Source organism: Euleptes europaea, chromosome 20 (assembly GCF_029931775.1).
Source record: "Euleptes europaea isolate rEulEur1 chromosome 20, rEulEur1.hap1, whole genome shotgun sequence".
Taxonomy (NCBI): Eukaryota; Metazoa; Chordata; class Lepidosauria; order Squamata; family Sphaerodactylidae; genus Euleptes; species Euleptes europaea.
This window is the reverse complement of record NC_079331.1, coordinates 8,430,506-8,453,640: the sequence shown is the minus strand read 5'-3', so window position 1 is coordinate 8,453,640 and position 23,135 is coordinate 8,430,506. Positions and strand designations below refer to the sequence as shown.

General features: G+C 46.6%; 1 protein-coding gene across 1 annotated transcript in view; it reads right to left on the bottom strand.

Moving 5' to 3' along the window:
• MYO5A (myosin VA) overlaps window positions 1–23,135 on the bottom strand; it is a 98,711-nt gene that overhangs the window by 57,905 nt on the left and 17,671 nt on the right. The window contains exons 2-5 of the mRNA XM_056865934.1: window positions 14,673–14,783; window positions 13,645–13,816; window positions 12,321–12,465; window positions 1,268–1,424 (exon numbers count right to left, since the gene is read on the bottom strand). Of these exons, the coding sequence (XP_056721912.1) occupies window positions 1,268–1,424; window positions 12,321–12,465; window positions 13,645–13,816; window positions 14,673–14,783 (585 nt within the window). The remainder of the gene's footprint in view (window positions 1–1,267; window positions 1,425–12,320; window positions 12,466–13,644; window positions 13,817–14,672; window positions 14,784–23,135) is intronic.

Sequence of the window (23,135 nt, the reverse complement as noted above, 5' to 3'; positions counted from 1 at the left end):
ATTATTATTTTCATCTATACTCCACCTTTCTCACTGGGACCCAAGTTGTATTACAAGCATGATAAGAACGCAACTTTTCAGTCAGTAGGTGGATTACAAGATTTAACATCTGAATCTAACAGCAAAGACTCCTAGTAAGACAAAATAATGCAGTTGGGCTAGGATTATAGAAAGGGGGGCGGAACCAGAACGACACATGCAAACATATCTGTTTAAGGCAACAAGACAGTCAGTGCAGGAAAGACTCTATCCCTAGTAAAAGTGAACCTCTGAGCTGAACCTTCCCCCCGCGGCTTTGCTCCCGAAACTGTCAAGGGTAGAATCACTTCACACAAGGAGGCAAAGGTGAAAGCACACACCCACTCATCAGCCCACTCAGTGCTCCTAAGCATTTAGGAGGATTATTCTGAAGTTCTACACAACACGGCAAACCAGGCACAATTACCTTGTCAGGTGCCATCTATCAAAACCACCTGCGCTAAAGTTGCATTGACAGATAACATCATCTCTGAATTTGTTTGGGCACCAAGGAATAAATCAAGGGGGAAAGGGAGAGATATATATTGAAGTTATTAAGAGAGAAACAGTGTTTGGGTTGCATGTTTTAGAAACTGGTCCTTTCCATGAAAATTCTGTATACTGAAAATAATGGTATCTATTGGCAGAGTGATCACGTCTCTAAATATTGGTCTGGGCTGTATGGAATGGACTTTCCTAGTCTGATAGCATACTGATATTTATTTAATTGTGATAAGATTTCAATATCGTATGCAGGTTTAAAAGTAAAAAGGCAGATAAGGGCAAAGAAAATAATAAAATTAATTGTCTATTAAAGGTAGAAGCAATACACACAAGAGAGGTGAAGAGCCTGTTGAACTAGACCCTTTTTCAGAGGTCTACATAACTTAGAAATGAACCTGGTTCAATAACAGGTGCCAATAAAATGACTGTTCCAACTCTTAGGGTTTGTTCGGATGATACTTGTCCCTGAAAGCCGTATATACAGTAGAGACTGGGAGCAAGTCCCAGATTCACACACTGGACGTTGGGTTTAGCTCACTAGAACACATTAAAACAAGCATCAAATAACCTGGTTTGGCAATGACCTCTGAACTACAGTTTCATTTCAACTTTCCTGCCTTAAAAGGAAAAGGATCTGATCATTTCAAACACGGACACAGTACTGCTTGGGGATGGGGGTCCTCCATATAAGCACCCCAGGCGATTGCCCTTGACCTCACCTTTCCGCAATCCTCCTCTCTCTTACCTCCATTATAGGATTGGAAGCCAACACTTTCTCTTCGACATTAGCTTCACTGGCAGACCCACTTACGGTGGCAAAATATCTCATAGCGTACTTAGCAGAGACGGTCTTTCCAGCTCCGGATTCTCCACTCACAATGATCGACTGGTTCCGCTCATCTCTGAAATAGAAACGGGTTGGTTCCACTGTTCTCCGAAGCAGTGTGCAGGAGAACACGCGTGCAGGAGACAAAGTGAAGCAAAAACAGATGCAAATGCTGTATTTAAGAAATCTTGTAAACATTTGCCGTCTCTGTTTTTAGATTTAGATACCCAAACTTCCTCTGCTTTTAAATATGCTAGTTTCTGTTTTGGAACAGCAAATGTTTGCATTCATAAGCTCCTTATACCAAAACGTTTCAAAGGAGTTTTCCAACACTGCATCTCTGTGTGTTACTCCTAGACAGTCTTCATTTCTCTCACCATTACTCAACAAGCACTAGCAGAGTTTCCCGCAGACAAGGGCCCAACATCCCTGCAGCATAGAATCATAGACTTGGAAGGTCCACTAGATTGCACTCATGGCTGCAGAAGGACAGATGCGCAATCAAGCTCAAGTTATTCACGGAAGTGACAATAAATGAGTGGAGTGGGAAATGCCAGTTCAGCACCTACCTGCATTAAGCTGAACATCAGCTTCTCCTGAACACCCATTTTCAAAAGGGGGGGGAATACAAAATGCAATGCAATGTGTTCTTTCCTTTGAAGAGTCAGATACTAGAATTAATGTCTGGTGAGCATACTGAGAACAACATTTTGCACTTCAAGCACATGTACCAACTCAACCCCCCACGCCCTTTTTGGAAGGAGCCAGGAGAAGCACGCACACCACACCATACCACAGCAGAATACTGACTGGGCACTTGGGAGATCACAGTGAACGAGAGCCAACTTGCTAACAACCAACTTGCTATTTGAAGTTCAAATCCTGTTCAATTCCTACACCGGTTTTTCAAAGGGGGAAGGAGACTGAGATACTAGAAAGAAAGTTAGCAAGCATGTTCATCCCATATTTCATGTTCTAACTTTAGCTCAATCCCCAACATGCATTACGAGCAAGGCATCTCCAGTACCTTGCATTACTGGTATATCTGAGCCCTGGTCATTCTGACATGTGAACACACATGAAGCTGCCTGATACTGAATCAGCCCCTTGGTCCATCAAAGTCAGTATCGTCTACTCAGACTGGCAGCAGCTCTCCAGAATCTCAGGAAGAAGTCCTGCACATCACCAACTTGCCTAGCCTCTTGAACTGGAGATGCCAGGGATTGAACCTGGGGCCTTCTGCATGCCAAACAAATGCTCTACAAACTGAGCCATGGCCCCTCTCTGCTACTAAATGTCCCAGCTAGGCATAGTACTAGTCTCACCATGAGAAGCTAAACTTTTGATAAAATGGATTAAAATGCTATCCACTCCAATGCCAATAAGCAATAAATATCACCAGGTTATCTGAGCTGGTTTGTGTTCACAGTGCTGCTGCTGGTGGTATATTCTGTTGATGCTTAGTTCTAGTTTCTGCCAGCATTGAATTGTAGATGTTATTTGCTCAGCTGACTTATTCTTTGATTTCTTTACACATGGGTTTTTGTTTTGATGGTCTGTCCCATCTTGCATGTCACTAAACATTGTGATTTCAATTTTGATCTTGTTTAAAGCCACTTCAGGGGTTATGTCCCAATGAGGAATATACACTTTAAAGAAAAGAAAGGACACTCTTTCCCGAAACCATCTGGCAAGTTCTTGGCACAGAGTGACTCTATATAAGCAGAATAAACTAGTGCTGTCTATTCTGTACTGAATATCCACACCGAACAAGAAGCGTTCATTGTGCATGTTCCACAGTCCTTTCAGACTTGTCCCCCGCCTCCATCCAGGCTTAGATGCCTCCGTGGCTTTAACAGGCTGCTTTCCATTTTCTTGTGAAATAAATACGCATTTCTTTCCAAAAAGCGTGGAGGAGCCCTAAACTTTGGCCAGAAGGAGACAACTGGCAAAAGTTTATGCCTTTCATTACAAACAGTTGTTCTCCAAGGGGTGCTCTTTTCCACTTAGCAGAAGTAATTACGTCAGCATGGAGTGGAATCCTACAATCTACCCTGGCCATTTGTTCCACAGCCCAATAGTTGTTGCAGACAACAGTGAGGTGTGGTGGTGAAGAGCGGTAGTTTGGAGCAGTGGACTCTAATCTGGAGAACCGGGTTTGATTCCCCACTCCTCCACATGAACGGTGGATGCTAATCTGGTGAACTGGGTTGGTTTCGCCACTCCTACAAATGAAGAAGAAGACGAAGAGTTGATTTTTACATGCCGACTTTCTCTGCCACTTAAGGGAGACTCAAACCGGCTCACAATCACCTTCCCTTCCCCTCCCCACAGCAGACACTCTGTGAGGTAGGTGGGGCTGAGAGTGACTTGCCCAAGGTCACCCAGCTGGCTTCATGTGTAGGAGTGGGGAAACAAATCCAGTTCACCAGATTAGCGTCTGCCGCTCATGAGGAGGAGTGGGGAATCAAACCCGGTTCTCCAGATCAGACTCCACCGCTCCAAACCACTACACCACACTGGCTCCCAGCTGGGTGACCTTGGGCTCGTCACAGCTCTCTTAGAGCTCTCTCTGTTGTAAGCCGGTTTGATTCTTCCTTAAGTGGTGGAGGAAGTCAGCATATAAAAATCAACCCCTCCTCCTCTTCTTCTTCAGACATAATCCCATCCTGGCCTCTAGCCTTCATCACAAATCAGAGCAAAGGGAGCAAGGCCAGGAGAAGGTGTGTGCTCTAAGCCCAACTCCCTGGGATCTGCTCTCGGCTGAAGGAACTGCCCACCCTTTCTGAGGGTGGTATGTCTCCTTACCAAGAAGGATGCCTTGGTTCTTACCGTGAAGGCTCTTTCTCTTCCGAGGCGAAGGGCATCTTATGATTGGGTGTTTTCCCGCTGCTTCCAGGAGGCAGGACCAAAGGAAACTTCCTGTCTCCTTGGCGGGAAGACCGCCCACTATCCTCAGTTACTGGCTTGCCTAGCTTCTAGAGAATTGCTAAACAAACAGTGAGAGGAGTACACAGGTAAGGAAGGAAACAGGAGTGTTTAAAAAACATTGAACAGTGAACCTAAATAACCCCGGAGGGTTACGTGGTAACTGGGCCGCCAACGGGCGGACAAAAACTTGAGGATTACTAGTTCATTCGCACTGGTTGAGTGCTAAGAAGTCAGGTATCGGCCGTGTGAGCCTCGTGTCCTTTCGTGGTCCATTGATTAATAAAGCAAGGAGCGACCTGGTCTTCAGAAGTGTAGGAATTACATCTGGGTGGGCCAGATGCCCTTCGCCTCGTAAGAGAAAGAGCCTTCACGGTAAGAACCAAGGCATCCTTCTCCTCCGAGGCAAGGGCATCTTATGATTGGGACCTTCTAGAGCTCCCAGAGAGGGTGGGTCAGACTTCTTCCAGCACGTGTTGAAGGACCCTGCGTCCAAAGGCCGCCTGAGCAGATGACCAGGTGTTAATCCTGTAGTGCTTGATGAATGTGTTAATGGTGGACCAGGTGGCCGCACGGCAAATTTCGTCAAGCGAGGCCTGTCTGCTGAACGCCGCTGAGGTTGCTGAACTGCGAAGGGAATGAGCGGTGATTCCTGTTGGAGGAGTGACCTTGGCAGCTTTGTAGGCTTCAACAATGCACCTATGCAGAGTGTAGCTTATGGAAGCGGGCGACATTCTTAACCCCTTGTTGGGATTGGAAATATTAATAAACATCGAGTCAGACTTCCTGAATTCTTCTGTCCTATCGATGTAGATGCGGATAGCCCTGCGAAGATCCAGGGTGTGCCATGATCTTTCTGCTTGACAAGAAGGTTTTGGGCAAAAGGATGGCAGAGAAATGTCTTGGGCTCTGTGGAAGGAGGAGTTTACTTTTGGAAGGAAGGCTGGATCCAGCCTTAAGACGACCTTATCTTTATGGAATGTACATAAGCCCTTGTGGATTGAAAGGGCTCTGAGCTCTGAAACTCTGCGGGCCGAGGTGATAGCCGTCAAAAATAGTACCTTCATCCGAAGGAACTGAAGGGGAACCTGCCGCAAGGGTTCGAATGGAGCTGAGGTGAGGGCCTTTAATACTAGGTTCAGCTTCCAGGTGGGGAAGCGGTGGATGGTCGGAGGGCATATGTGGGTGACGCCTTTTAGGAAGGCAGAGATGTCCCTGTGCTGAGAGGTAGGAACGCCCTCAACAGAAGGGACGACCGTGGAGATGGCCGCGATCTGACGCTTGAGAGTTGAGGCTGATAACTTCAGTCTTACGCCCTCCTGTAGAAACTCCAAGATTCCGGTAACTCCTGGGTTTAAGGGGTTTATTTTCTTTCTCTGTCCCCATCTGACAAAGGCCTTCCAGGATGCAGTGTATATACGTCGCGTCGAAGGTTTGCGAGCTTCCAGGATGGTGCCCACCACCTCTTGTGAGTATCCACATGCTAGGAGTCTTGAGCGCTCAAGAGCCAAGCGGTCAAGCAAAACCACTGGGGCTTTGGATGCGTCAGAGGGCCCTGCTGAAGCATGGTTGGGGTGGTTGGGATCCTCCAGGGTTCGCGGATGGAGAGACTTCGGAGAGCCGCGAACCAGGGTCTGCGCGGCCAAAAGGGAGCCACTAGAAGAACCGTGGCCCTCTCCTGTCGAATCTTGCGCAGGACTCTGGGAAGAATTGGAATCGGTGGGAAGGCGAACAGAAGTCCCTGAGGCCAGGGAAGGAGAAGTGCATCCGTTCCTTCTGCTCTTGGGTGGAAGTATCTGGAAAAGAACCGGGGGGTCTTGTGGTTGAAGTTCGACGCGAAAAGATCTATTTCGGGCTGTCCGAACCTGTCTGTGATGGCTTGGAAGGTCATCTGGTCCAAGGACCACTCTCCCTCTTCCACAGCTTGTCGGCTTAGCCAATCCGCTCGGGTATTCAGAATTCCGCTGATGTGCTCCGCCTTTAACGATTGTACATTGGCCTGTGCCCACTTGAAAATCAGGGATGCCTCCTGGTGAAGGGCCGAGGACCTGGTCCCTCCCTGCTTGTTGATATACGCCTTCGTGGTCATGTTGTCCGAGCGTACGAGGACGTGATGGTGTTGAATGTCCCTTGTGAATGCCCGCAAGGCTAGCCGAACTGCCCGAAGCTCCAGGAGGTTGATATGGAGCTTCTTTTCCTCCGCCGACCAGCGACCTTGCGCTACCTTGGAGTTGAGAGTCGCTCCCCAACCTTCCAGACTGGCGTCCGTGAAGACTTGAAGCGGATCTTCGTGGAGGTACTTCAGGGCTTTGCCGAGATTGGATGGATTGGTCCACCATTGGAGGCTGTGTTTCACTGAAAAGGGCACTTGGATTAATTTGTGTGTCTTGCGGGTGATGTGACTTTGAAAAGGTCGGAGCAGCCACTGGAGGGGGCGAAGGTGGAATCTTGCCCATGGCACGATGTTTATGCATGAGACCATGTGACCCATGAGTTTTGCTAGAGCCTTCAAACTGGATCTTCTGTTCAGAATAGCGGCTCTGGCTAGGATGATTATCTTGTGGATTCTTTTCTGTGGTAGGGAAAGGCTGTTCGTGGTTGAGTTTATCTGGACTCCGAGGTGGATGATGATCTGGGAGGGTTCCAGAGAGCTTTTCTCCAAGTTGAGGATGTATCCGTGTTCCTGCAGGATCTGTGCCACTCTTGCGGTATCCGCCAGGGACTGGTCCCGGGATTGCGCGCATATCAGGATGTCGTCCAGATAGGGGTGGACTTGGATAGACTCCTGTCTGAGGGTTGCCACGATGGTGATGAGGATCTTGGAGAAGACTTGGGGCGCTGAGGAAAGACCAAAGGGAAGTGCCCGGAACTGATAGTGTTCCTGGGCATATGTAAAGCGGAGGAATCGCCTGTGAATAGGATGGATAAGGATATGAAGGTAGGCTTCTTTTAGGTCCAGTGCCGTCATGTAGGTACCTGGTAGGAGAGATTCCACAATGGAACGCATTGTTTCCATTCGAAAGCGCTTTTTCAGGATTCTGCGATTGACAAATTTTAAATCCAAAATTGCTCTCCAGTCCCCATTTGCTTTGGGGACTGTAAAAAAGATGGAATACACTCCCTGAAACTTTTCCTGGGTTGGAACCTTCTCTATAGCTGCCAGCTGTTGAAGATGGAGAATGGCTTTAGAGTTCTTTGATGTTTCTGCCTTTTGGCTGGTAGTGGGGAAGAAATGAAGTGGTCCGGGGGTGGGGTAGAAAATTCCAGGAGGTAACCCCGGGAGATAATTGGCATAGTCCGGTTGTCGGGGTTCGATTGTTGCCACCTTGTTGCGAACTCTTGTAGCCTTCCTCCGATGGGGAGGGAACTGGAGTCATTGGGTGTTAGGTTTAGCAAACTTGTCGGATTTATCCGACCGGGTTTGCTGACCCTGTCTGAGGAATCTGCCGCCCTTACGAAAGGGCCGGGAGTTGGAGTTATTGTTGTTGTTCCAAGGCGCTTTCCTGGACTCTGACCTGTATCTGAAAGGAGCTCTGGGGGAACGAAAGGACTGATATCCAGATGGGCGATTGTCCTTTCTCAACTGTTTAGGCATCACATGTCTTTTATCCCTAGTTTCTACTAGGATTTTGTCTAACTTTTCTCCAAATAACCTCCCTTCTTGGATGGGATAGGCCATTAAGGTAGACTTTGCCTTGAAATCCGCAGGCCAGGCTCTGAGCCATAGAGCTCTTCTGACTGAGGTGACCGATGCCATGGACTTGGCTGAAAGGGAAATCGCGTCCAAAGAGGCATCAGCCATTAAGAAAGTTGCCTTGAGGACTCTGTCCAGACCTGCAACTACACGTTGGTTCTCCTGAGGGACCAGCTGGATTAGTTTCTTTATCCAGAGGTAAGATGCTCTGGCGAAGATGGAGGTAGTTGCATTTGCTTGGATGGCCAAGGCAGCGGCCTCATGGGCCTTCCTAGTCAATGATTCTGCTTTCCTATCTAGTTGGTCTTTGATGGAACCAGCGCCATCCTCAGGAACTAGGCCGGGGTGAGTCATATTCGCCCTCCTCGCGTTCAACTAGGTCCAAGGACTGATCCTCATCCGAGGAAGGGTCCTCGTCCTGAAGCACCGTGGACTGTACTGTGGCCTTCTTGGCCGCCTTAGTGGGCCACTTAGCAGAGGTAGAGGGAGCAGGTTCCAGATCCTCTCTATCTGTGCTGGCAGAATAGGAGGAAGAAGGGTGTGGGGAAGCTTGTTGAACTACCCAGGGGAAGGGGGGGGAAGCCTCATTTGAAAGGCTTGGAAGGCTTGCCATTGCCTCTGTAGAGCTAAGTTCACCAGGTCATTAGCTTCCTCGCTGGAAAAGGTCTGCCCCTCTCCCACAGTACTCAAAGGGGGGGGGGTTGCCACCTCCCGCCTGGAGCCCTCCTACCGGTAATCCGATGTTCAAAGGCTGCACCATGGTTGCAGGCTGAGCTGGAGCCGGCTTTGATGGGGCGAGCTTGGAAGAGCCGAGCTTCGGCTTGTTAGAGCGCCTCCTTCTTTTCTGTGCGCCCGGGAGCGGCGCTGCCCTCGGCACGGTTTTTCGCGCCTTTTTCTTTGCAGGCGCAGGCTCTCCTTCCTCGGCCGAAATTGCCGCCGCGGCTCCCTCCCTGGCCAACGATCCGCAACTGCGGTCATTGGAGGGGGCTTGGGCGGAATGGACCAGCCCGCCGGCTTGAAAATCCTCCACAGAGAGGAGATCGTCCTCCCTCTCCGTGGTGGCGTCGGCCATCTTGGATGCCTGGCCGACTACTTCAACCCCTCGCTAATCCGCAGTAGCGGAAAGGAGGGAAGACAAACGGGGGGGGGGCGGCAAAACGGGGAGACAAACAAGGGAAGAACAGGCACAAAGGGAAAGGATTTTTTTTTTTTTTTAAAGGAATTAGCTAGAGCTAAGGAAGGTCGCTGCTCTCCGGAGCAAGGCAGGACTAAAACTGAGGATAGTGGGCGGTCTTCCCGCCAAGGAGACAGGAAGTTTCCTTTGGTCCTGCCTCCTGGAAGCAGCGGGAAAACACCCAATCATAAGATGCCCTTGCCTCGGAGGAGAAGACCCTGCTTAACAAAGATGTCAGTCTTGGAAGCACAGCCTCACTGACCAATCTTAAATTTCAGGGAAGTCCTTGAGGGAGCCTGTGCTCCATGCAAAGTTCTACCATCTTGGAAACATCCAGCACTTTCAGATCCAAGTATTTCCTGTCACTTATAAAACTAAGAATATGAAGAAAGGGTATCAACAAAAGTTCCATCTAACCAGCATCCTGTTTCCCACAGCAGCCACTCAGATGCCCTCTGAAGACCAACAAAAGCATGGTATAAGGTCCAGAATTTCCCCTCAACGTTGTCCCGCAGCAAATGGTAATAAAAGAGGTAGACTGCTTCCGAACTTGGAAGTTCGTTCAAGTCACTACAACCAACACCCCTGGATGGAATTACCCTCGAAACATTTCTCTAATCCCATTTTAACACCGTCTGTGCTTTTAAAGCAAGGAATGAGAGGCACGCTGTATCTAATAAGAAAACGACCTCCCTGGTGTCCGCTTTCTGTGCCACTCATTGCACGTTTTTCCCCTTTTCTCAGTTATTTCCTTGCCTCTATTCTGTTCTCTAATCTGTTCTCTGCATTCACACAGGAAATGCACACAAAGCCATTCTCCCTGTAATTTTGCTTTTCTATTGGTGCTATTATCTATCAATGGCCAGCCTGCAGACAGAAAAGCTCCCGTCTTGCAGTTTATTCTCTTCCTCCTCTCCCAATCCATTTTAAGTAAATTGCAGTTCCTAAGTAAGCCTTTCTCTCATCGGCGACCCTACTCATAAATTGACCATAATACTGTTAATTGTTACCAACCCATGTCTTCCTGAAGTTGTTTCACGCCAAGAAGAAACCTTCTTTTCTGAAACAACAGTTCAAAAGGGATAATTCCGCTTCGGAGACAGTGTGGAAGATGCATCGTCTACCAACTGACCAGAAACTTGAAAGATGCAAAAGCGCTCAGCAGCCACTGCCTAGGTCCCTAGCCAACCACAGGAATGTTTTTTCGCCAATGGTGGACTTGCACCAAAAGTCAAAATTACTGGCGAAAAATTCCTAGAGAAATTCAGACAACGCTGCAAGTAAATTTTGAATTAGAGCCTAAATATTTGCTCTTGGGTATAACCCCTTCTGAAGTCAATTCTGCTAATAAAGAACTCTTATCAATATGCAACTTCTGGAATAGTCTACACCAGATATTGGAAATCTAACACAATACCAGAATATCATGGAATGGAGTAGTAAACTTTTGGACTTTGCATTAAAGGCCAGACTAACTCACTTGTTAAAAATGAACTCTATGGATGAATTTATGACAAAATGGCAACCTTTATATGATCATTATTCACATGCCATGAATATTTACTATAAACAAAGAGTCTAGAGAATTATTCAGCTATCTAGTGAACATAAATAAGAACGATTTCATGCTTAAAACATAAATAAGAACGATTTCATGCTTAAAACATAAATAAGAACGATTTCATGCTTAAAATGAATGATGATATTTTGATACGATGATATTTTAAACTCTGTAAAGCTCGGCAGACGTGACCCTTTTCTCCCTATTTCCTTTTCTATTTTCTGTATCCCTTAATAAAAACAATTTTTAAAAAACAGCCACTGGCTAGGTCCCAAGGAAGGCATACGATGCCGCAGCCGGGTCACAGCTAAGCAGGTCTAGAGGCGGACAGCGTCCTGATGGGAGAACGCTTGGAAATCTCCTTCAAGTCACCTTGAGTTTCATGAAGGCAGGATTTAAAATAATAACCAAACAGAACGATTTTGAGATATTCTCAGGAGCCTGAGATAAAGCAGACATGGAGGGAGATCTTTTATGTACACCTTTATTGCATCAAATCCTGTCTTTCTTCCATCATAGACCTCAAGACACTGCTCACAGGATTGAATTGGGGAGGGGCTGTGGCTCAGTGGCAGAGCTTCTGCCTGGCATGCAGGAGGTCCCAGGTTCAATCCCCGCCATCTCCAGTTAAAGGCACTAGGCAGGTAGGTGATGTGAAAGTCCCCTGCCTGAGACCCTGGAGAGCTGCTGCCGGTCTGAGTAGACAAAACTGACTTTGATGGACGAAGGGTCTGATTCAGTATAAGGCAGCTTCATGTGAATCCAAGCAACAACCAGACTGAACTCTAAAGGCAGCTGCACCATGTGCCCTGAGACCATTCTGTGCCAAAAAGAAGCCAAGAAAGTATCCTGATATGGAGAAACTGAAGCAAAGGTGAAGTGGGAGATCAGAGATCGGATCTTGCAATTTTTTTTTTGCGGTGGTGGTCACAGCAGAGGTCTTTTTTTAATCCTCCCCTCCCCTGTACCATTTTCCCAATTTAAATTACACAAACACACACACACACACAGACACCAAGCTGCTGCTAGCCCAGCCGCGGAAGAGATACAGACACCTGTCAAAACAAAAACCAATCATGGGATCTGATCACGGACCTCCTGCCGCTCATGCCTTCCGGCAGCTTCTTGCCAAACCCTGCTGCTGCAAAAAGCCTAACCGTAATCTTTGACTGAAGCATAACCCCTTCTGCAAGGCAGGGACACTGTAAAACCTCCCAGTTTAACAGAACAGGCTTACCAGCTACCGTGGCAAAAGAACTTGCACCACGAGCCATATATCCTGGCTACATATCTGTCGTCTGGTTCATGAAATGCTTGTGTACTTGGGGGAGGGGGAGTCAGTTTAAGCATGCAGCGGGTGGCATTCTAAATCAGGTCAGATCCAAATGCAGGCTGCGGTTTCCAGATGAACCCTGAATTTTACATCCCCCAGTCCAATGAACCCAAAGCTAACTGTCAGACTAAGCAGACAGTTTGATTTAAAAAAATATCTTAGTAAACAAGAAAAAGGAAAAGAAAAAGGGTCACAAGACACCACTAACATACAAAATCCCTGGCAGAACCACTCTGCTTTCCTCAGACGATTAGAACAGCGAAGAAGTCTCGTTCCACCCACCTTGCCATTTGCTTGTACGCTTCCTCCGCCACAGCAAAGATGTGTGGGTCCATATCCCCCATGTTCTGGCCGCTGTACGCATTGATGATATCTTCGCCATAGATGGGCAGCTGTTCGTAAGGATTTATGGCCACTAAAACTATTCCTGCAAAATAAAAAAAATCAGGTGTCGTTGGTAAAGATTAAATAGAAAGGGCGGCGATTACATTTTAAAAAGAGGCAGAGAGAGAACAACTTGGGCTGAACTACGGAGACGACATTTAACTTTTCCCTTTTTAATTTGACAAATTATTCGTTTAAAGAAACAGAAACTGCCGGGAGTATAACAGACACCAGGCAGACAAGGAAACATTTATTTCCCTGGCAACAATGAAAAGGGAGGCCCTGGTTCCCATTTGTACTGCACTACTTAACTAGAAGAAGAAGAAGAAGAAAAGTTAGTTTTTATATGCCAACTTTCTCTGCCACTTAAGGGAGAATCAAACCAGCTTACAATCACCTTCCCTTCCCCCCCCCCACAATAGACACCCTGCGAGGTGGGTGGGGCTGAGAGAGCTCTAAGAGAGCTGTGATTAGCCCAAGGTCAGCCAGCTGGCTTCGTGTGTAGAAGTGGGGAAACAAATCCAGTTCACCAGATTAGCCTCCGCCGCTCATGTGGAGGAGTGGGAAATCAAACCGGTTCGCCAGATCAGCCTCCACCGCTCCAAACCACCGCTCTTAACCACTACACCACCCTTCACCTTCATGAGGAGGGCCATGGGACTTAAGAAAAGCATACGCAGAAGGTCTTAGGCTCAATCCAGGCATCTAAAAAAAAACGCTCTCAAGCAATAGGCCTTTAAACATTTGCTTGAAACCTTGGGAAGAGGCTGCCAGACAATGCAACGCTGGGTTAGATGGACCAATGGCTGGAGTCTATATAAGGCATTCTGAGGAAGTTATTAATTCAGCCAAAGAAAGGTACTACACAGCGTGGTCCATTAGTGATGTCCGACATTGGGGCCGCTTGAGTACTCCAATCCAGCAATCCAGAAAGCTGGATTGCCATTAAGCAACCATCTGCATTGTCAGTCACTACTAGATGTACAAGTAGGAAGATTTTAAGATCCCAGCTATTCACAGTGTTTAAAGTAGGGTTTCCAGGTCCCTCTTCGCCACCAGTGGGAGGTTTTTTGGGGCAGAGCCTGAAGAGGGCGGGGTTTGGGAGGGGAGGGACTTCAATGTTATAGAGTCTGATTGCAAAAGCAAATTCACCCTGCGCCTTCACAGTCCTGTAGCTGCCCGAATAGGCCAGCAGGATAAAGAAACTTGGCTCTGTGCTTACCGCAATATGTATAAATGAGCTTTGAGTCTATAAACCGGACTTTGAGGTTATGGAGAACAGCAGGCTCATGGAGATAGCTGAGCGCGGTCAAGTCGTTTTCGCCCACAAGTATGTCCGGGTTCCGCAAGGGCGGGAGCTCCTTTGTTTTAGGATCCAGCTTGTAGTCAAGATCCTGAAAATTAAATCATATACACTTCAGTTCGTTTAAAGAGATACGTTTCAGCTTTCTAGATGTAGTTCATTTGCCATGCGACCAAGAAATCCTGAAACCAATAGAAACAGGCATACAATCATCATCCTTAGCATCACTGGAACGCCACGGTGGGCTAGCGGCCCCAGACACTGGGCAGGAGGTGCAAAGGAGGAAGATCTATAAGCACTCAATCACAGCACTGCCATCCCTGCTGCTGGAGGAGGAGGAGGAAGAGGAAGAAAAAGAAGAGGAAGAAAAAGAGGAAGAGGAAGAAGAGGAGGAGGAGGAAGAGGAGGAGGAAGAGGACGAAGAAGATGACGAGTTGGTTTTTATATGCCGACTTTCTCTACCACTTAAGGGACAACCAAACCGGCTTCCAATAACCTTCCCCTCCCCACAACAGACACCCTATGAGGTAGGTGGGGCTGGGAGAGCTTTAAGAGAGCTATGACTAGCCCAAGGTCACCCAGCTGGCTTCATGTGGAGGAGTGAAGAAACCAACCCGGTTCACCTGAGTAGCCTCCGCCGCTCATGTGGAGGAGTGGGGAATCAAACCTGGTTCTCCAGATTAGTCCACCACTCCAAACCACCGCTCTTAACCGCTACACCATGCCGGCTCTCAAGCAATCAGACAAGCGAGAGAGACAGAAAGGAAGGATCCACAAGGATGATGTAGTGGGAGGCAACATCTCTGCTGCCAGGGCAACAAGGATGCTCACCCTACAAGCAATGCCAAGCCTGTGTGTTTTGCGGGAAGCAAGACAAGCACACCTGTATCACGGTACAGCAATTTCAATCAGTGCTAAGCAATGAGGTACTAGTGATAAGACTTTACCTTGCCATCCTCAAGTCTAAGATGGAGGACTTTGTCTCCTGATTTGTAATTCTTCAGAAGTTCTGCTGACTTCCAGACTACTTCTGGATCAGGGATCCAAATCCTTGCATACTGCAAAAGAAACAGAGGTTGGACATTTTCTCTGGATTTCCACGGATAATTTATATCAAGACAACAGGAATAGTCAATCACATACCCTCCCTCCCACCCACAAATCACAGTTTCTATTTCCAAATCACATGAATTGTTTTAGAATCAAAATCAGCAGTGTTATACTATGCATTCTATATAGGCCCAGGCTAACCCGATCTCATCAGATCTCAGAAGCTAAGGAACGCTGGAATAAAACAGTAAGGGTAAAACTGAATGTGCTTCTTCAAATATTCTGACAAAATTCCTGCCATAATCTTTTTCTATTACGTACAAATGAATCTGCCTCGTTAAACATATGGCAAAAAAAAAAAAAAGCTGTAACGTTCTGGACTGAAATAGTGAAATATCTATCTGTCGGAATGGAGATTGACATCTGGTTAAATTTAATTCCAAACATAACTAAAGATAAACGATGTACGGGGTTACACGTGATAACTGCTGCTAGGATGACTTTTGCCAGACACTGGAAACAAAAAATGACTCCAAAGATAGAGGAATGGTTGGTTAAAGTTAAAGAAATAAATGTTTTAATTAAGTTAACAATGCATCAGAAAAATGGGGATACAGTGAGTCTAGACGAACCATGGTTACGAGCTGTAAATAAAATGGAAAATCTTATAATTAAGGGTGAGAAAAGACAATGTGCAGCGATGATAGTCTAGTTACTTTACAGAGGACTAAACCGTGTATTCGGTGTGGCAGTATGAAGGAGCATATTGGAATAAGTTGTAATATAGAAATTCTGTTAATTTTTTTAAAGTTTACACATATATATTGTATTTTAAATTATGAAGATTGTGGTATGTTTTGTTGTTGTTGTTGTCTATTTTATTGAATATTTTTTTAAAAACCATATGGCAAAAAAGGAGCTCCTGTTAATAATGAATATGACCAGAGCAGCACAATTCAGCACAACTGCCACATCTTGTGCCTTCTCCACATGCCCTGGCATCCTTGCTATCCCCAAAATGCTCACAATCAATTATTTCTTTACCTAAACCTGAATAACCTTTAGCCAATCTGTACGACATAGTTTGCTGCTGCAATGTGCAGCAGGGGAGGCAGACCACTGCGACTTTGGTCAGCAGTGGTTTGGCCCACGTGACCCGTGACCCCTTCCATCTCTAGGACTCCAATGAAGCCAAGAGATCACGAACGACGCCTTGTAAATCCCTGCTGCCTGAGGTTATTAGCCTCATAACCATGAAGCCTTAAACGCGCATCTGATAGGAAGCCAGTTGCAACGTTCCCATTGCAAAAATTATGTCTGTGGCGCCTTGCCTCCAAGCTCTGACATTTCGGATTCTAAGCGAAGGGCTCCAAGATAAAGACAGAACCTTTGATAAAATTACCTTTTGAAGAGTCTAATCTGGACATTGAATACTGTAGCCACATTCTTCAGAACAACCGACAAAGCTGGACTAACTGGAAATTTATTACGCAGCTGACAAACAAGGAATTACTCTATCTTTAAATCGCAGACAAACATCTTTGGGAAGAAGAAGTAGAAGGAGGAGGAGGAGCAGTTGGTTTCTATATGCCAACTTTCTCTACCACTTAAGGCAGAATCAAATCGGCTTACAATCACCTTCCCCTCCCCTCCCCACAACAGACACCCTGTGAGGTAGGTGGGGCTGAGAGAGCTCTAACAGAGCTGTGACTTGCCCAAGTTCCCCAGCTGGCTTCGTGTGCAGGAGCAGGGAAACAAATCCAGTTCACCAGATTAGCCTCCGCCACTCATGTGGAGGAGTGGGGAATCAAACCCGGTTCTCCAGATCAGATTCCACCTCTCCAACAACTTTTTGAAGGTTTTTTGTTTGTTTCTATGCTTTTTGCCCCCAAAGGGCCAGACCAACACTTTTTGATGCTCACCCTTCTACAGCATTCACCTGGTCCTCCCTTAGAGGTGGATACAAACCCACATGTACTCATACAAGGAATGGATGCACATCCTTATGTTGCTATAACAATGACAAAGTGCAGCACGAAAAGAAGCACAGTTCTGGAAGAGTGTGGTTTTCCCCCTAACGACATGTTCTTACAATACGACGTGACACTGCAAAATCTGCTTCCTACCACCCTGCAGCTGCAGCGTGACCGTTCTTCCAAGGGAAGCTGCATGCTTTGTGTGAATGCATAGAGATAAAAACCAGCATGAGTTCCACTAATTGTACAGCTGGGTCTCCATGCAACCACTATTTGCACATCGTAGATATTTTTTTTAACACCATGCTTTCTATCTGTTAGGATTCACATTGAATTGGGATGGGGGAGAGAAATCAAGAGATTATAATAAGCTATTAGTATGGTCTACAGCGGTCAGCAATGCTGACTCTAGTATGGTCAGCAATGCTGATTCTATGACCTTAGGCAGATCAAGAGAGGGAGGGCATCTTTTGGGCATGGAGTAGGGGTCACTGGGGTGTGGGAGGGGGAGGCAGTTGTGAATTTCCTGCATTGTGCAAGGGTTGGACTAGATGACCCTGGTGGTCCCTTCCAACTCCAGGATTCTATTCTATGATTCTTTGTCAAACGTAAGCCCCGCTGGCCAGATCCGGCCCCTTGAGAGCTTTTATCCAGCCCGCGAGGCAGCTACCTCTCCCCACTCTTGATCTAGGCTAGTGAGGCATGGCCTGGCCCAGCCAAGTGACATTTTATGTCATATCCAGCCCTCGTAACAATTGAGTTCGACACCCCTGGTGTAGAGCATTTTAACATTCTTCTGCAAGTTGAATTGTCAAGCATAGACCTCAGAAATCTGTGATAAGGAGCCCCTATATCTTTGTAAATGGCAACAGAAGCCACGGGATGGCATGGTGTTGGACCTGGGCTGTGTTGCTGGGGAAAGATAGGTAAACCGTTTCCCATACATACACCAGTGCAAAGCTCCCATCTCATTCTACTTGCCCTATGACGACCCCGTAGGGTTTTCAAGACAAGAGGCGAACAGAGGTGGCTTGCCTGCCTCTGTGTAGCCACCCTTGGTGGTCTCCCATCCGAATACTGACCAGGGCTGACCCTGCTTAGCGGCTGAGATCTGATGAGATCGGGCTAGCCTGGACCATCCAGGTCAGGGCTTATATAGTATAATAGTACAGTACTGCTACTCTAAGTACAACCAGATTAATCATTCTATTAAATATTCTTCCTTTATTTTTTCATTGGCGGATATGGTGATTAGTTTACTTATACACACACCCCCTTTGCAGAAGCCTGAGCAGGACAGACATCTGTAGAGTAAGTAACTACAATGAACAGCAGGCCAGGGTGGGGTGGCTGAAGGGTAGCGATACTTGGTCTAAGAACAAGCATGGCAAATTCAACAGAGGGTCTTTATTTTCGCCTGTGAAATCTTGACGGGAATGTTTCCATCCTGTAAATACACATACTAAAGTCTTATGAAACGCCTGCTGATGCACAGGCGACTCAAGAAGTGTATCCGGTATTAGCTACACGGGAGGAGGAAAAGAAGAACCGCTGTGCCTACAATCTCAAGGAGGCAGCTCCGGCCCCTTGAGACAGCTTATTACTCTTGGAATCACTTCTGAAGCAGATGTGCATGACTGGCTAGACAAGATTCGGGCAAATGGGAGGGCCAAGAATCACTTGGACATCGCATTCCAGAAACCAGTTTGGCCTCTTCTCTACGCTAGTTTTAAAAATCATTGCACGTGATGCCAAGACGTCTGACTTTATACATTCATGCATACATCCTGATAATCTTATGTACACTGTTTTAATGTAATGTAAGTCATAAGTGATTATAATAGTTTCCTAACTACTGTAGCATGGTGTAGAGGTTAAGAACGGTGGTTTGGAGCGGTGGACTCTAATCTGGAGAACTGGGTTGGTTTCCCCACTCCTCCGTGTGAAGCCAGCTGGTTGACCTTGTGAGGCAGGTGAGGCTGAGAGAGCTCTAAGAGAACTGACACTAGCCCAAGGTCACCCAGCTGGTTTCATATGTAGGATTGGGGAAACCAACCCAGTTCTCCAGATTAGAGTCTGCCACTCTTAACCACTACAACCAGGAATAACCGAACATGCATCACAGTTCTCCCACGCCTTGGGACCACTTCTCAGTGGTGAAAGGGCAGCGCCCTTCCGCCACCTGAAGGCGCCCTACTGCTCTTGACTGCCAGTACCGCTGAGCATCAGGGCACCTTCAGGTGGCAGCTGGGGCTGCATCCCAAGAACCATCAGAACACAGGGCAACCTCTCTAATCCAGAGGCCTTTTTGTTTGCTGAAAGGAAGCAAGCGGCACCCTCTCCCACACTGTGGTCTCAAGGTTCATCTCCAGTTAAAGGGACTAGGCAAGAAGGTGATGTGAAAGACCTCTGCCTGAGACCCTCGAGACCCGCTGCCAGACTCAGTAGACAATATTGACCTTGATGGACCAAGGGTCTGATTCAGTATAAGGCAGCTTCATGTGTACATACGTGCCTATTCTTTAATGACATCTCCGTCCGGGTAAGGAATACTTCCCTGTTATGAATACGGTTTAAATACAAGTAGTTTTTTAAAAATAAAAGTCTGCACCAGATCTTTTCCTAGGACATGTAGGGGATACATGATGTACTCTACGGTAGCCAACAAACCACCTGTTGGAGATCCCTGGTCAATAAGATGCCAAATCATTTTTATCAATGCAAACCAATGCTACACAGTATCATGAGCAGCACTTAATTTGTTCTGTTTTGGTGTGGGGGGGTGGCTAGGAAAGCCAACCACCACCTCTCTCCTTGCAGCGGCGAGAAGAAGGGGAAACCAGATTATAGATCACCATAGAAACTAAACCGCCAGTGTCAGCTGAGCCCTCCACAGGAGATATTTAAGGGATATCAGTGTCCTGCTAACGCCAGAAAGCCGTAGCTCTTCAGCACCGGAGCGTTATCTTCTGTTTCTGCTGGAAGTGCAAACTTCCACTTGGAAAGGACTGGAGTCAGCAAGGAGGAAAAGAGAAGTATCTTTATAATGAAGGTGCGTTAAGGCAACCAAGATGTGCATCATTTGGTATTATTCATTCCGAATGACAGCCAACCCTGTCCCAAGGGAACAGCTCGTGTATTTACATCAGACGCGCAAAGAGCAGCACATATTAGACAGGGTTTCACACACCGCCTGCAAGGAAATGTAAAAGCAGGACGCTGCTCCGAGATGTCATCACGGCGGTTATGCGCAAAGATATGTTGAAATCTAGACCAGACGGATCACTCTGGAAAGAGTTCTTTATATGGCAGCTGGAAAGGAATTAAAAGATGCTTCGCAAGGCTTAAATCTAGTCTAGAACAAAGAAAGCAGCAGCTGCTCCAAAAACACAAAAATGGAACGGTCACACACAAAAATAGATCACCGTGGTCATATGGGGGGCATTTTTTAAAAGCCAGTAATAAAACAAAGCACGGTAGCAGCAGCAGCTGTAGTCAAGTAAGACTCTTTCAGCACCTGAATCCCTGCGCAGGTTCAACAGATGCTTGCAAATAAATCTCACGGGAAGAATATTTCCCACAAGTCTGCTGCTGAGTTCCAAGAGAAGCAATTACTGCTCCAAAACACCTCTGAGAAGCAGAAATGTTTTTCAAGAGCAAAGCCAAAAAATGATGAGCTGGAGAGTTCCCTTGACCTCCTTTCCCCATTGCGCATGCAGTCAGAATCAGGTAAAAAGAAGGACCAAGAATTCTGTCCCACGGCAAGAACAGAAACGAACGGTTGCAAGATTCCTCCAGCATTTCATGATCTCATCTGAGATCACATGGGAAGATCATCCGACCACATTAATTGTCAAAACAGACATATCACAAGACCCACTTGAGGAAACAGCCTCTTGGAGGCAACTGGCAACAGTTAGAAACCATCCACTGTGAGTACTCAAGATGGATTTATTTACCCACAGTTTGCTAGGTACTTCTCAAATCCTTTTGGAAAATGCATCAGAACAGGAAAAGTGCACCGCAACAGTATATTTTACCATTTTAGTCCGTAGTAAGGAGCATCAAGTAGAACGGATTCATGGAGGATATGTCTTTCGGTGTTTACTAGCCATGGTGACTAAAGGTAACCTCCACATGCAGAGGCTGTAAACCTCAGGATACCTGTGCCAGGAGGCAACATCAGGGGAAGGTCTTGGTCTCTGTGCCTTGTTGTTGGTCCTCCAAGGTAACTGGTTGGCCACTGGATAAGACAAGATGCTGGCCTAGATGGACCACTGGTCTGATCCAGCAGGGCTCTTCTAATGTTCCTGCCAGTCAACTTAATAATGCTTCATCTGTTGTTTTCAATGACATGGGTATATGTGGGGCATATAAATGAAGCATTAATTCAGCGAACCAAACAAATATGTTGTTTGGAAAGTCATTTTAAATGAAATGAGTGAAGTCATTTAAATGCAATGAGTGAACCAAAAATGTAAACATGCACAGATGCATAATACTAATAAGCTCAAAATGCCATTCCAGAGGTAATGCTACCAATCAGATTAAAAAGAAATCCATTTAGCCAGCAAGTGATGAACAAATTAGTTCATGAGTTCATTGGGCTTTTATTGGTTCTCAGATTCTTCTTTGCCACTACAGTCTTGGTCCTTGTTCCAATGTCCAAACACCTCCACTATCTTTTACATACAGTAGCAAAAAACAGGATAAAATGCTGAAACCGATCTAGTATTGGCTTTCTTCCTCCTGTGCACCCCCACCCCACATCTCCAGTAAACACCATTTCAATCCACCCAGTTTTTCCTCTACTTATTTTGGATGAGTCCATTAGTCATATCAGAATATTGCCCACTATATGCCAGCAAATAAAGTACCCAAGTCCTGTCTTCACAGCAGTAAAATGACATCAGTTTTAGTAACTACATAAAGCTTGATAAAGAGTATTATCTTATGTCTTAGGGTACGTGTCATTCTCATTTTTAAACAGCCTTTGCTGTTAATTCCCCCCCTCCATATTTATAAAAGGTAAAGGTCCCCTGTGCAAGCACCGGGTCATTCCTGACCCATGGGGTGACACCACATCCCAAGGTTTACTAGGCAGACTTTGTTTGCGGGGTGGTTTGCCAGTGCCTTCCCCAGTCGTCTTCCCTTTACCCCCAGCAAGCTGGGGACTCATTTTACCGACCTCAGAAGGATGGAAGGCTGAGTCAACCTTGAGCCAACTACCTAAAACTGACTTCTGTTGGGATCGAACTCAGGTCGTGAGCAGAGCTTGGACTGCAGTACTGCATCTTACCACTCTGCGCCACGGGGCTCCATGTTTATAGGCTTAGACAAATAAAATTCAACTGAACCGCCCCCATCTTTACTGGCAAGTTTATCAAGTTTGGGCTAAAATATGAAGCCAGTGATATTTATGACAAAACTAGACAAGACGCCACATTTCTCAGCAAGGTGGAGTATCATCATCACTGGAAAAAACAGAAGAGCAACTCCAGTAGAGTTCAGTGAACGGATTTTCATCACTAGTAGGTTTGAATGAGGTAAACCTCCACACGTAAGCCAGCCTGTTCACAATTCTCACAAATCCCTCTACTGATGTAGATGGCTCGGCCTCCGGTGAGGCATTTTGTCCAGAAGTTCAAGTCTGCAGTACTCCCTACCAGGTTATAATCCCAGCTGATACTTGCAAAGAATTGCATACGGTTGGTGAGGTAGGGCTTTCCACTGCAGAAGCCACCATGATTCTTCCCCAGCAAGGCTTGTTCTACTATATATTCCATCTCTCTTGCTTTAACAATGCTTTCCGCCAGTTTAACTGAGGCAGGAGTCTGGCTAGCAAACTGTTAATTTTGTGGGCCCTTCCTTGCTGGTTCCTTTTTAAAAAATTAATGATAACGTTGGCTGCCTTCCCGTCCTCTGGTGAGGAGCCAGTTTTAGTGGCAAGGTGCATATTTTTTGTTGGATAATGAACAGTTTCAAATTTGAGTTCTTGGGACCTGAGTGTGCAATTGGGACCTGATGCAGGGTGGCCTGTCCTTTAGGTGCCTCTAGGTCACCCCCTAGGGCACCAGAGATAGAGGGGTGCCCAAACCGACCCTGTCACCAACCATCCCACCCACTGCATCAGGGGCTGCTTGTGGCATGTAGAAGATTTGGTTTTTATATGCCGACGTTCTCTACCACTTAAGTGAGACTCAAACTGGATTACAATCACCTTCCCCTCCCCACAACAGACACTCTGGGAGGTAGGTGGGGCTGAGAGAGCTCTAACAGAGCTGTAACTTGTCCAAGGTCACCCAGCTGGCTTCATGTGGAGGAGTGGGGAAACAAATCCAGTTCACCAGATTAACCTCCGCCGCTCACGTGGAAGAGTGGGGA